This window comes from Solanum tuberosum, unplaced genomic scaffold, assembly GCF_000226075.1.
Source record: "Solanum tuberosum cultivar DM 1-3 516 R44 unplaced genomic scaffold, SolTub_3.0 scf00185, whole genome shotgun sequence".
NCBI lineage: Eukaryota > Viridiplantae > Streptophyta > Magnoliopsida > Solanales > Solanaceae > Solanum > Solanum tuberosum.
In genome coordinates, this window is record NW_006239122.1 from 465,528 (window position 1) to 480,925 (window position 15,398).

The following is a 15,398-nucleotide window of genomic DNA, read 5'->3' on the forward strand; positions in this document are numbered from 1 at the left end:
ACCAAAAATCCCCCCCCCCCCCCCCAATTAAATTTTCTGTTTAATTAGAAGTTTCTCAACTGAAGTCAGTTCCACCGGCTTCCTTGACAGCTATTACCAATTTTGTGAGACAAAATAGCAATTTTGTGAGACAAAATAGCAATTTTGCTCCAAGGTATACATAATTTGTTAACATGCCCAAAAGAAATCGCAAGCCAACCATGTAAACTTTACAGATGCTTAATGATTGGTATGTCTATAAGAGAGCCAATCATAAGGATTTTCGTAGTTCTTTATAAACATTGTAAAGTACTCTTTTGGATGTATTTTTGCCACATCATTTCCTTAGTTCATTTACATCAATAATATTTTTTAATTACTTATTAAAATAAGTTGATATATACGAGAAATGGTAGATGGAATAATCCACAAAGATTGCATGCCAACCAAATATAAGAAAATGAACTAATTTAAGTAAATTAAACATGCCTACACTCAGAAAGTAAAGAAATAAATCGGAAGCGGTAAACATCAAGCGCTTTTTAGAGATAACGTCAATTATCTGATCTTGATTGCTGAATTCAAATGACCAAGGAAGTAATACAACCATCATTCAATTGGCATTTTGAAAATTCTAAGCCACTTTACAACCCAGCTCACTTAACATCAATTTTCAGATCTTAAATCCTATATAAGAAGCAGCTTGAATAGAAATTCACCAAGCACATTTGCACAAAATTAGCATTGTACAAAGATAGGTACTTCTGATAAGTTTTGTCCCAACTTTCACCTTTAGACCAAAACACAAATTAAAAGCAAGAAAAGAGGTCAGATGTTAATGATTTCACAATCCAAGATCCCTCTGATTCTAAAACCAAACCTCAACAACAACAGCATACCCACTATAGTCCCACAAGTGGAGTCTGGGAAGGGAAGAGTGTATATCTACCTGACAAGGTAGAGACACTGCTTCTGAAAAACCCTCGGCTCAAAGAAAGCAAAAACACGACATTTAAGAAGGCATAGGCAATAGCAGGACAATAAGAAAGTAGAGGCTCTAAAGCCAAACCTCCAAAGCATAAATACCAAAATCCAGCAGTAGTATCCGCATATGCTATTAACCATTGAAATCTTTAAAATGCTCGAGCTTTTTCTTATGTTTCCTTTTTGATAAATCTCAATGTTATGTCTTTCTCTCCACTGGAAACTACAGCATACCTCCTACACATTTCTACAAACTCCAAAATTATCAGATCCTAGAGCGGTTGAACAGTAACACATATGCTTTAAGTCAGACAAGAAATATATGCTTTGAATAAAGAATCTCACCACTGTGGCTACCAGAGCCAACAGATCTCTCGTACCCATTCTGCCCATTCGAGATAGAAGAATAGCTGCTAAAACTTTTACAGACTTCAAACCTCCTTTCTTTTGCCTGCTTTTCTTCACATTATTACCCTTTCCGGTCTGATTATTTGGCTCTATTATACCATCATTCACTCCATCGCACTGTGTAGAATCATGCCCCTTATAGGTTCTCCGTGACTGCATGTACGCGGCAGCTGTTCCACCAGCAACAATTATACCTGTCGTAAGCAGCAGAGCTTTCCTGTAAATTAAGAAAAACATTTGAGATTACCATTGCAGGTACGGGCAAAGGAATTAATTGATTGATGCACAATTTTCAAAATGATGCATGCAAGAATATATGAACATGATGTTGCATCAAATGTCACTTGAAGTTCATAGGTATGGTTTCAAGCACAAATAGATAACGTACACTCTCACCCTTTCTGTGTAGTAACATACATTCACTTAATCCTCATCAGTTTCACGATCGACTCTTTTGTTCACTAGTTTGGGTGATAAATATATTTTTTGTAGATCCCTCTAAATCTTTGGTGATAGATATATCTCTTGTAGATCCTTCTAACACTTGTAGTTTTCTCTTTCACTTTTTGGGCACTCCTGACTGTCTTCCTTCAAATTTATAGTATCTCTCGTTCCATTAATATAACATTGAATGTGCATAAGTGAGTCCTTTTAGGCTATGCTTTTTCTCCTTCCCAGAATGTTTCCTCTATCTGCATTTTTATTTCTTTAAACCACATGTTACTATAAACTCCAAAAGGCCTTCGCCTGGACTTGCACTTTTGCCTTCTAAAACATTGGTTCATTCTATTGAAGTTTGATCCAGAGCAGCCATGAAGATCAGGACTTTCTGTTCTGAACTCTGCCAAAAACTCTCTCCCAAGGAAAGCATGTCTGGGAGATTTTGCTTAAGAAATTTCTGTAATACTAATATTCTACCATAATCAATCAGATAAAATGCTATAGTACTATGTAGAATGCAAAACGTTGTAGTTAACCAGAGATTACCTTCTCTTTGCAGAAGTATATCTGATTGATTATGGTAGAATATTAGTATTACAGAAATTTCATTTTACTTGTAGGATCACAGGATGAACTTTGTTGGAAGAAACTTTGTAGAGTTCTATTATGTACAAATCTGTTTTGGGAAAGTAAAGTTTTATTACTTATCAAAAGAAAAGAGAGAACGGTGCGCTAGTCTCAGAAATGTTTTGGTAACATTCTTTTCTTTTGGCTATTATTTTTGGTATTCCAAAACTAGCTATGTATTGACACAACAAAAAAGATATGAACTAGCAACACAAAATGGAGAAAATATTCAATACCTTTTAGAAGCCAAGAGGCCTCGCCCATGTTCAGTCAACTGCAGAAGCTGAAGAGAAGGCATGTCTGAAAATAGACCTCCCAAACCAACAGATTTTAGCAGCTAAAACTCTTGATATCTGTAGGAATAGGGCTTGTATATTAGTAATGTGGGACATGAAGAAAATATATACTCAAGAACAACAGAGCGAAAAGTAAATAATATCACCGTTTCAGCATACCACTGTCATTATACAGGAAGGAAACCACCACGGCATGAAAATGATAACATATCAAGGAGCACAATAAGTTTAACACCTATTCACTAATACTGAACCTTTCCTACCAAAAGAAACACATATTCACTAATACTTGGTCTTTCCTACCAAAAGTAACACCTATTCACAAATTCTTCCAGCAGCTCTCCCACCCCCTAGAAAAATTCTAAAAGGATGGAGGGGAAGAAGAAGATAAGAAAGCAAAAGGGGTGCAAAGGATAACTTTACTTTATCAAAAAAAAAAAGGGGTGCAAAGGATAATCCAAAGATCACCAAATACAGAAATTTGCATGTTTTGATATCCACCATCGTCTTACTAGCTAGTTATTACAGAGCAACATTACAGTTGCTTGCTTTTTGACATTCATGAGTAACTGTGCCAAGGTGCCTAACATATCAAGCCTTACACATCAGGGACATGGTTTTCGATTACTTAAATCAGAAAAGTTACCCGCAACAACATTATTTTAAGATAAACTATACAAAGAATTTTCTTTACCTATATTTTCCACATAGGCAACTCCAACCTAGCTAATTATAACCTAAACAAGTATTAACAAGTACACTGGTAAAAAAGCGATAATTTCAACCTAATTATCCTATACACAAAGGAAAATAGAAAAGCATATCATATACTTGAGCTCACTAAACCATTCATTGCTTCAAGAGTATGTGGTGATCCATTGAGCTGTAATAATCCAAATGGAAAAGTATTATATCCAATCTTACTCTTCAACTACCAAATGAAGGTTCAAAATTATGGGTTTTACTGGTGTTTGGCTTTTCTAAATGTGGCTACCAATATATAAAAGAGGATCAGTGTTCAAATTTCTGCAAAAGTAGTTAGGGAGTATGGAGATTGTTTTGAAAGCATCATGAGCCAATGGAAGGTTAAAGTCAGAAATCAGAATCTAAGAACTAGTATATATATAGTAGTCGCCAGTAACCACTGCCTACTTAAGTGAATCCTTGTGGGTAGAACAAACATCATCCTACTTTTACTCTATTCTTTCCATTTAATTGCTAGCTCAATAGCACCTAGATTGTTCAGTTCTGTCTTGATTCTTTATTTTCTCTCGTCATTACTCTCTGTTGTCTGATCTGTTGGATCTCCCTTTCCCAGCAGCTAGTCCACTGGTTTGTTTGTCTTTACTAATGAATTTCACCTTTGCTACTCCCTTTCAATATCTGGAGCCAAGTGCACTTTAGCATAGACATGTATGCACAGGTAACTTATCGTAAATATACTTCACAGGTAATTTCTAATTAATGGACTAGTTACTAGGACTCATTCGGTCTTCTATAGTAACTTTTGAATTTTCCATCAGTTATCTTCTTCTCAATCTGCTTAGCGTTGGACAGTTTCAATCATGACCTCAAATGGATCAGACAAATGAAAACATGATAAGATGCATGTATTTCCAAGATAATCAAAGTCCTGATCATGTAACTCATGAAATCTATATGGGACTTCATTCATATTTACAAAATGGTTCAATTAGCTAGTTGTACACGTTAATGCACTGCGGGAAAAAAAATCACTCAAAGATGGTGATAGAAAGCTACCTTTGGAAGTGGCGAAAAATCTAATCAACCCCATCAACTAAAGAAATCAGTACAAAAACATACTTCGTTTAAGTGGATTTGCTGGATGAACTTCAGCTCATTGCACAAGATACCATGCGTAAATGTGGCGCAAAACTTCTCTAGCAGAGTTCACAGTCTCAAAGCAACAGCTGTAGTTGTAAATTAAAAGGCATGATTTAGTCGAATGATTTGATTCACCTAGAACAGAACATATAGAACACAGAAGTCCAGACATGGAACACTGATGGTAACCACGCAGTGCTGAAGTAGTGGATAACTTGATAGTTAATACCAAGATCATACCAGCTTGATCTCAATACAAGATCACAATTCATAGTTTCAGATAACACATACATTGACAAAATAATATTTGTAAATTGTTTTTTTTGTGCATGTCTTGACCCCGTGTGAGGACCGAACACTCAATCCAATTCCTAAGCGGATAAGCTCAGGTGAACAGCTCCTGATAAGATGATCAACATCACTCCTGCACTATTTTCCTCCGTAATTCACCCATCATACTTGGCATCATCATATAGGGTAGGTCTTAGAAACTTCCTCCATCCAAGAATGACCCAACAATATCATTAAATTTGAGTTGACATTTGACGACAAAACGAAAAATGCAGCTACGCATCAAAAGCAAAACAACTTTGACAGTTTTTCTTACAAAAATGATGAGATTTAACTGGCATTAAGCTGATGGTGACATTGGTATCAAAATTGAGATGTTGAGACTTGTTAGATCTAAAGAAAATACCACTTAATTCAATTAATTGAATAGAACAAAACAGCTGTTAGTTTCATTCTTGACACAACTCAAGTCTCAATCAATAGTTTTAAAAAGAGAATGATGTGAATCAATAGTACTTGGTTTCAAAATCTTCTTGCCTCTCCATCATTGATGTTGTCTCAACTTTGAGACTCCCGATTTCTATGTATCTAAGGATTTTTTTCTCAATGCCAAGAAGTACATAACTCTTTGGGAAACAATCTAGAATTTACATGTTTTAAGCTTTCACTATCAACTCCTATCCCAATCCTTGTTGACACTATCAAAGAAATACTGAAATTGAAAAGTTTAGTGTGCAGTTTCCACACTTATTAGCAACTTTGTTGCTATAAGAAAGCACTAATATATAAATGAAGGTACAATCTTTCACGTAACGACAAATTACTTATTAAGGTCGAGTAAACAAAACAAACAAATAAATTATCAACAACGCATCGCATTAATTATATTGTCGACAAAGTTCGACAAAACAAAGATCCTATATTACAACATTACTCCTTTAAATCTCAATTATCAACAACGCATCACATTAATCCTACTGTTCATTTCGCTATCAACTTCCACAAAAAGATTGAACTCCAAACAGTTAAAAAGAAAATCCTACAAAATTTGAATTCTCAGAGCAAGAGGAATTATAACAAAGGAAATCAAGAACTTTATTTATACATCAGAAATATGCTTACCTCAGTATACACAAAGAATTCTCATTTTTTTTTAAAAGGGTCACTTTAAATCAAAATCGAACACTAACCCACATTTAATTATATTAAAATTAAACAGAATCAAGAACACCAACTTCTTAAATTCACATGTACTTATCAAATTGACCATTCTTAAACTATTTATTGATATGTAATCATAGATTTGTTATACTCCAAGAGAAGATAAACCCACATCTAGAAAGGAAGAGTAGCAAATAGATGACCTGAAATCTTGAACTCAGGCTATCTAATTGACGATTTGCAATACCGCTAAAAACCCATTAGACTACTGGTCAAGCCCTAGAATTTTTCTACACAAAAAAAAATCTAGTTTTTTTTATTTGTTGCAACAAACAGAAGAGAAGTAACAAACTTGCTGAAAAGTTGGAGAGTGAGAAAAAAAAATGGAGAAGAGAAATAGTATTGTGCAAGTAATAAATACTTACTAGATTGGAGAAACGTAGATGATGATGATGAAGATGAATATGGTGAAGAATGATGGAGACAAAAAGTGAGGATACTAATGGTTGTTACCTATTTCTCTTCTCTTCTTAACTTAATTAACCAAGAGAACTCCTATTTTAAGGAGGATTGATTTGGTGTGTTTCCCATGATTAATATTTTGTCTATTATTCTTATAAAAATAATTCTATTTTATCTTTTATCGTATTTTAAAAAGTATAATAATATGTGCTATTATATAATGACTAGTAAAATTATTCGCGCCTCGCGCGAAAATTTAATATCACAGAATTTATAAAATAATATTTAAAATCTATCAGTCATTAAAACTAAAACATTATATTATCTTACATATAAAATTACGCAGTTACAGACATTAATAATGTAAAGAAAAATGATAATTATAACATCATATCATTTATCCTTCAATCAATCTCTTTAATTTGATTTTATAATTTATCTTTCTATTTCTAGGAAGTGTTAATATTTGATATTTTTTGGGAATCAAATGAACATCAACTTGAGATATACAAATATTATAATTCTAACGTGTAGAAAAGTCTAGCCCTACCTTTTGTTTACATATATCATTTTAAAGTTCTCATTTAAATGTATCATAAGTAATTATTAAAATGGAAAATGTATCATATTGGACAGCAATTCAATTTATTATTTATACTTGAAAGGGGAAAATATTACACAACTATTCAGTTTGTTTGGTTTTTTTTTTTAAATCAGCATACCAGAGTGATGGAGTTCAATTTCATACTACACTTCTATTACAATCTCAATGTCGAGAAACACATTATTACTTTAAGAAAAGTATTTACAACTTGCAGTAAACTTGAGAATCTGTCCATACTTCATATTGAATATGAGCAATTAATTTATTATGTAGTTATCTATGTCTTTGGGGTTAAAAGAGGCTTCAGTCTAGTCATATTCCTCTATAGGTCATCCGACACATCCTTGAACCCACGTCAAAAGTTTATTAATTCTTGTCTTCTTTTCCTGGTTCACTTCACACTTCAAGGTGCAATAAGGTTTTTAAGGACTTTATGTCCTTACAATAACATACCAAATTTGAATTTTGTTTTCAAGAGATGGTAATATAGATCTTTAAGGGATTTTTTTATTGTACCTTCAATAATTTCAGTAGAGAAAACTTGCGTAAATACTCAATTAACGCGTGTTATTTAATATGTACTAACAAATACTTATAACAATAATTTTGCAAAAACATAAACAACAAAGTTTAAAACATGTACTCAAAACAACGATTAATAACATAAGCATAAATTAATGACGGTAACAAAAACATACTATGATCTGTAACAGTAGAATAAAATAGAAAGGAAAAAATCGAACCCACTGAATGTATAGTGTCCCCTTAAGGAAATTATTCTCCTCTAGTACCCGAGGTTTAAAAGAATAGATTCTCTCAGGACAAAACGATTCTATTCACGAATATATTGATACAAAAATAATTATGTCAACGAGCCACTCAACAGGAGCAAAGTAGACAAATATAGAAGAAGAAGAAGAAGAAGAAGAAGAAGAAGAAATCCCTTAAATGAGAGGAAATCCCTCTATTTATAGACAACAAAGGATAGTGTGAACAAATGTTTATTGTGCCTTATCGGAAAGGTCACAACTCTTTAGAAAAGGTATAATCCTTCAGAAAGGTCACAACTTTTCATAAAAGTCACAACTTTTCATAAAAGTCGCAACTCTTCATAAAAGTCGCAACTCTTCATAAAAGTCACAATTCTTCATAAAAGTCACAACTCTTCATAAAAGTCATTACATTGCATAAAAATTACAACTTTTCATGAAAGTCACAATTTATCATAAAAGGGGAAGACTAGTTTTGGAAATAAATAAATTGAAAGGGAATCTTGTTTTGTGGTGGCGCCACGTAGGCGGACCTAAATAAATTAAAAGGAAATCCTAGTTTGTGGTGGCGCCACGTAGACAGGCCTAAGGTCCTCTTATTTATATATATGATTATTAAATATATTTATATGATTATTAAATATATTAGAATTTATTCATATATTCTATTTGATTTGGAGAAAAATAAGTGTATACTAACTTTATTCCTTTATTTCTATCCTGAACTAAAGGTAGGAAAATGTTATTCGATAGATTTGACTTGACGAAAATGTGACAACAAACAGGAAGAAGTCATGATAAATCAATATAAATAGAAAACTTCACAACATGATAATCTAGGTACTATTAAACCAATACATATATAGGAGATTTGTTTGTAACACTTTACAAACTTATTTTAAGTTTTTTAGCTTTTTTTTACGAGAGATATTTATTTTTACACATGAGAGATGTGAATAAAAATAATTTTCTATTCACCTATTTTCACATATAATACATATTATATACTATATTAAGACACAATATGTAATAATAAACAAGTTGTTAGTGTCTTTTTTATTGAATATTTATTTTATTTCTTATAATTGTAGTGTTCAAATCAACTTTTGTGCATCTCGACTAATTTTGAAAGATACCTATCATTTCCGTCAATAATAAGTCTCAAATAACTCTTTCCTCTAAGGCTCGATACATAAAAAAAATTATTAGCTTACTGGAGTATAGGTAAAAAAAAAAAAGTATATATATATATATATATATTAAGGGATCTAGTAAATTATTTGATTTTTCATTAGAATAATATGTGAGTAGTATTAGGGTTTGTCATGATTTTCTAATCATATTTGAATTTTACTAAATGAAATTTAAAACATTACCATAATTGTCTTTATTTTTTCTGAAAAAAATATTTAAATCCATTCCATAATTGGATATTCCTTTTTTGGGGGCAAATTTCTGGACTTCTATTAATTGAATTATACACTCCCACACAAAATACAGAAACATGTATAATGTAATTCTTGAAGGAAGAATTCTTATTTAGGAGAAGATTATTCTCTCAATAATTTTATAGCTTCTCTTTGTTATTATTATTCGACGTTTCTTTATTGACTGTGGCACATGCAATGTCTTGTTATTTTTATCCCAACAAGTAATGGTGTGCATATTACTTTATTTTTTTCTTTTATATTGTTCTAAAACTTCTAATATGAATTGAAATTTGGATTTTCTCAAGTGTAGAACTTTTTTTTGGCATAGGCTCCACACCAAAAGTATTTTCTTGTTAATGTTACATAATTTATTTGTCCTTGACAAATGAAAGATGAAATTATTTTTTCTCTATTGACCATAAGAGGAATAATAAGTTATTGCCATTTAAAAATTGGACATAACTTTTTTGAAATTTAAAATACAAATAAAAGTGTTCACTTTTTATATATTTAAATTTAAAAATGAGACGATTCTCACAATTTATCATTACAGTACAAATAAAGATTCAAAATTCTAATTTTATTAATTTAATTGTGGAGAACCAAAATAATTAATATAGCTAGCATTTTGAGAGGATCTAGTTATTTAGTTTACTCATAACTATTTCTATAATAATAATAAAAAAGTAAGGAGGAAAGTTTCTATGAAAATTTTCTCCTCATGTAGTTATTGATTTTAGCTTTCCTAGCCCCTTCATAGCTTTTAACAAGAAACTTCCAATTTACATATATTATACTTCTCTTTTAAGATTTGCTACTTGAAGATGAGATCCTTGAGAATAAACGTCATTTTTTCTCTAATTTTTGAAGAAGATAATACAATGTTTCGAGCCTTCCTACTAAAACAAAAACTTAAATGATAATTTTATTCATGTTAATGTGCACTAATCCAAAATAAAGATCTCTGGCAGCTTTTAAAATTTAATTATAATATTAATTGATATGAAAAAACAACTTTTAATACACATTTTATAGGAATATCATCATATAAAATGACAAGCATACAAACTTCAATAGGAGTCGCTGAGCTACCGTTTTGCCATAAATTTTAAAAATATATTTTTTTAGAAAAATCTATTTTGAAAACTAAATTTCTCTTCCGTTTTGGCTTTAAATTTTAAAGTTGAAATTTATAAATTTGAGTGTTTGAAGTTGTGACTTTTTAAATGTAAAATTATGTATGGACAAAAAATTTACTTGAATTTTTTTGAAGTTTTGTAAATAGAAATACTCGAAAATATTTGAAGATCGAATTTCATAGTCAAACAGATACTTGAAGATAAGTTTTAAAATGTGACCAAATTTCATAATTAAACAAATATTTGAAGATAAATTTTCAAATTTTATCTAAAATCTATGACCAAACACTAACTTCAAATCTCAAAACCTGCTTCTGATGTACATTTCCCCCAAAAATCCACTTCTTTATAAATAAAAAATTACTAATACATATTTGCAATTTACTATAATTTGATGAATTATGGTCGCCAGTAATTGTGTATTAACATGTCACACCCCGAAGCTACCCCAGGGCGTAAACACGATACCTAGGATCACGAGTGACCCCAACCCTGCTGGCATATCATAAGTATACTTAAATATTTACAACATAATAATCATACTGTGCGGAAGCTAGAGACATATCATAAAATGAAATGATGGGGAATACCCATTCTAAGTCTGAATATATACAACTGAGTTTAATGACAACTAAAAGATCAAACTCAAACTGAATTTAAACTATGTCTGAATAAAAGCCTCTACTGACTAGAGATGTTGAGACATGTCCCCAACTAACTCTAGCAAAACTGAAACTAAAAGACTGAAAATGGAAAGATAGCATGTCGCTCGTCCTCGAAGAATGAGGACTCACCATTGATGCTGTTGAACTGGAGATCGGGAACCGATCTATGCGTGATCTGAGTGCTGAGGACCTGAACCTACATCACGAGAAGATGTAGCGCAGAGTATGCGTCAGTACTTGAAGGGTACTGATCATGCATGATAGAATAAAGCTGAACAATATATATATAATTGAAATAGAGCATACTGATCAAAGATATAAGATGAACATAAAGAATATACTAAACATGCTGAATGTGAACTAACTGAATGTAGTGACCAAGTGCATAACATGCTGAAACTGAATACTGAAAATGTAACTGGTAACCTGGTTAATACACTAGAATTTGACTGTGGGAGCTACTAATAACCGACATAAAACCGCATGAGATAAATGTGGAGTCCGATGTATACGCCCCATCGAGAGGACCCAATATACCTTAGCAGGGGTATAGAGGCATGACTGGCGTGATCACTAAGTATAATGCCCACAAAGGGGACTTACCTACGGGGGTACGTAGTTCTGGGACTATGAGGGTGACTGACCCTAGTCCAACTCGAAATTAAGCCTACTCCTAATAGAATGTATCAAATACAACAAATATGTAATAAATTGAATAGCTCGAGATTCTGACATGTTAACTGAAAATGCAACATTAATATACTGATAATGAAACATTATTAACTGAGGCATGCATATCTGAATAAACTGACCTAGCAAGTGTAATTCATGAACTAAACGAATCTACACAACTAGGGTTCTGAGTTTCGAGCAAGAACTAAGCAATAATTCCACGAAAACATGATGATCTTATTTGGATTAGTCTAATAGCTGAATCACAACATAAATATGAAATTCTAGAAACCATAGGTCCAAACATAGTGTTGAGAACCAAGAATCTGACTGAATTCTAGGGACCTAATAGGTGAAAGGAACCCATTAGTGAAATCCCACATACCTGGTGACGAATTTCACGGAGAAATCTTTTGATTTCGGGGCTGGAACAAACGAAACCTTGTTGCGTTCTTGGACTAGTGTTGTTCGACTGCTTTCTCCTCTTTTCGTTCTAATTGGATGAATTTTGGAGAATGAATTGACTAGGGTAGGTTCTAATTTAGTTGCTAGGCTAAAACTGACCAAAACTACGTAGTTTAGGGGTCCAACGCATCTGCTCTTATCGTTAATTAGGTATGCCTCCAGATCTGAATGTATACCCTAGGCCAAGGGGTGCGATCCCCCGAGCAGCTCTTCATACTATGGGGTTATATAATCTCCTTGACCTTTCGATTGAGGGTATTCAGCAGTGGGCCTACCTTAAGGTAGGAGGTGATTGAAAAAGGGGAAGCCGGTCCCCTTACATAGCCATAATAGTAAGTTTTTCGAAGTAGCTGAACAATTGAATCGGCTGGTATAGAATCAGCTGCACATTAATCTTCCTCTATTCGGGAAAAGACCAAACGACCCCTGACTTAAAAGCTGTCGGGGCCAACCGACGGTCCGTCCTGGTCAACCGTCGTTTGGCTTCATAGACTAGGTTTGGGGTCTCGATCCACAAACCAGGACCACGTCCCGTGGTCTGACCTACGGTCCGTGGGTCGACCCTTAGACAAAATTTTCTGGACTTTTCTGGGAAAGGCTGCAGGTGGCCATCCACAGACCCCACCTACGGTCCGTGGGTGGTGTCCGGCGTTGGCACCTGCAACTTCTGAAATCTGCATTCTGGTCTGTCTAGGATACGGGGTGTTACATAACAATTGTTATTAAATTATTTATTTTGTGTATTGAATTTAGGATAATATATTATCTAACTAGTTCATTATTAAAATGATGATTTCGTACGGAAGATGCGCAAACACCTTAATGAGATGGTGCGTGAGGTTGATTATAAAAGGTACGAGGAGAGGTAGAGGTAGGTGTGATTAGATAGGACATGACCTTAAATAAGAGGGTGTAGAGAACGTGTATTAAGATAGATTAATTTAATAAAAAAAACATATTTTACTCTTTAAACTTAAATAAATTTTTAAAAAATATATATATTATGTTCATGCAAAACAGAAAAAGCATCATAAAATAAGGATGAAAAGGAGTAACAAAATAATGGGAAACAAAAAATAAGGATAAAATAATTGGGCTAAAATAGCTTTAAAATACTCTTACATAATGTAATATTATCTACTTCAAATCAAGTTCACATCATTTTCTAAAAAGACCTCATACCTCTAATAATTCCTACATCTTTATATATATATTTTGACGTTCAATGTGAAATTAATTTGCACACCCAATAAAATAAAATAAAATAAAATGGTACATTGGGGGACCAAAAGAGGAAGGCTATTGCCTTGTTAGGCGTAATGCTGATATTTTTGGTTCTATAGTATATTGATCATCGAGTGGCTCTACGCTTACGTTTGATATATCAAAAGTTGATGAATTATTCCTTTTTTAATCATTAAAAAAAAAAAACCGAATCAGACCGTCCTTTACATTGCATTTAAATCACAAAGCAATTGATATTTAGGCTATATTTAAAATCATATTACTTCAAATATAAAGTACCAATATACACTTAACATGAGTACATAACACATTGATAATTAAATAATATAATATTTAATAATTTGTTAAAGTTGTGAAGCTTTACATTAAAAATATTCTCATTATTAGTTGAATACTAACTGTGTTTGATAAAAAAATTTATAATCAATTAATAATTAAATATATTTAGTTCAAATTATAATGTTTAAAATTAAAATTTATCAATAACTAAAAATGTTAATGTTTTCCATAAATTATTATATGAAAAAAAAAAGTTGATTCACATAACATGGATCATTGCCCTTTTCTCTACTTTGTGCTGCTCTTTAATTTTCCAAGTGTATCTTTGATGTCAATAGCCATCGTAAATATTTTAACCATAATATTTGAGACAAAAGTCAATTTGTGAATGAGTACAAATCAATGTTACATGGATTTATGACAAAATATATTTGGTACGTCAATATTTATTTGGAAGCTAACCTCTAAGTAGTCAGACATATCTATAATATCAATCCTTAACGGTTTAGGAGTCAATTTCATATTATATTATATGATATATTTTTTTATAATAACATTTCGCTTTAGTAAAACTAATAGAAGTGGAAAGAAATCTAACGTTCACTATAAGAAATAAAGGCTATATTCATCACAAATTAATGCAAAATTTATGTTATAAAATGGCTAAGAGTCAAATATACCATTGTACTATTCGAAATAGTTTAAATATACCCTTTGTTATACTTTTGGATCAAATATACCCTTTCTGTTATACTTTCGATCCAAATATCCTTCTATTATAGTTTGGAACAAATTTGCCCTTAATTTTAATGGAATAACACATCAAACTCTGAACACCCCAATTTTAAATACTTAATTCTCTTAGAAATTCGCATGTTTAACTCGGATCAAATGATCTACACTACCACACAGGTCATGCGAACTATGAAGTATAAAATGTGCGGGAGGAAATTTTGTGTTCTAATTAATCGTAAGGTTTTTATTGATTCTAATTTATGTGTTTTCATAGCATGATTAACTGAATTATTGATCTTTAGATTTCATTGGTTATAATGTTTTTCAAAAATTACTTCTCTAAGTTGATTTGATTTACCCATATTTTGTTATCTACCTTTTTTTGTTGTACAATTGTTTTGGATTAAACGGGTAGATTTAAAAAAAAAAAAAAATTAAAATTGAGTTGAGTCATTTGATTCCGAACTTGACATGTGTCGCTTGTTATGAAATCAGTTGATACATCTGTTAATTTGGATAATAAAGAGGATGCGGCGAGTGATGATTTCTGCATTAGCAAACCGCGTCGGAGTACTAGAATTGTAATTCCACCTAAAAGGTTGGACAGTTACCTTTGGGCTGGAAGAAAGTCACGTGAGCAGGGCAAGAGTTAGTTATGGAATTAGTATAAAAGTGTGAGAACGTGGGTAGGAAAGGATAAGGAAGCTATTTGTGATTTGGAATAATCTCATTTCCTTCTTCTGTCTTCTGAAACCCTTCTAGACTTCTAGTTTTAGATTTCAAGTTTATTTCCCTAAGTTGTTGTTTCCTGTAATTTCCTTTGTTGTGTATTATAGTTATTCAGCAAAACATATCTATATATATAATATATATATCAGTATTTGTATTGTGAAATCGGGT

The 15,398-nt window shown here is 32.1% G+C and overlaps 1 protein-coding gene across 3 annotated transcripts in view; it reads right to left on the bottom strand.

Moving 5' to 3' along the window:
• LOC102587630 (ABC transporter D family member 1) overlaps nucleotides 1–6,600 on the bottom strand; it is a 28,038-nt gene extending 21,438 nt beyond the window's left edge. Inside the window, exons 1-4 of one of the 3 annotated variants that reach the window (XM_006355290.2) lie at nucleotides 6,458–6,600; nucleotides 4,560–4,666; nucleotides 2,676–2,792; nucleotides 1,309–1,588 (exon numbers count right to left, since the gene is read on the bottom strand). In XM_006355290.2, the coding sequence (XP_006355352.1) occupies nucleotides 1,309–1,588; nucleotides 2,676–2,737 (342 nt within the window). In that variant the 5' untranslated portion in view covers nucleotides 2,738–2,792; nucleotides 4,560–4,666; nucleotides 6,458–6,600. Of the gene's footprint in view, nucleotides 1–1,308; nucleotides 1,589–2,675; nucleotides 2,793–4,496; nucleotides 4,667–6,235; nucleotides 6,390–6,457 lie in introns of those variants that run through there. The other 2 variants (XM_006355289.2, XM_015312316.1) reach the window with 2 other exon arrangements.
• Nucleotides 6,601–15,398: the final 8,798 nt, after the last annotated feature.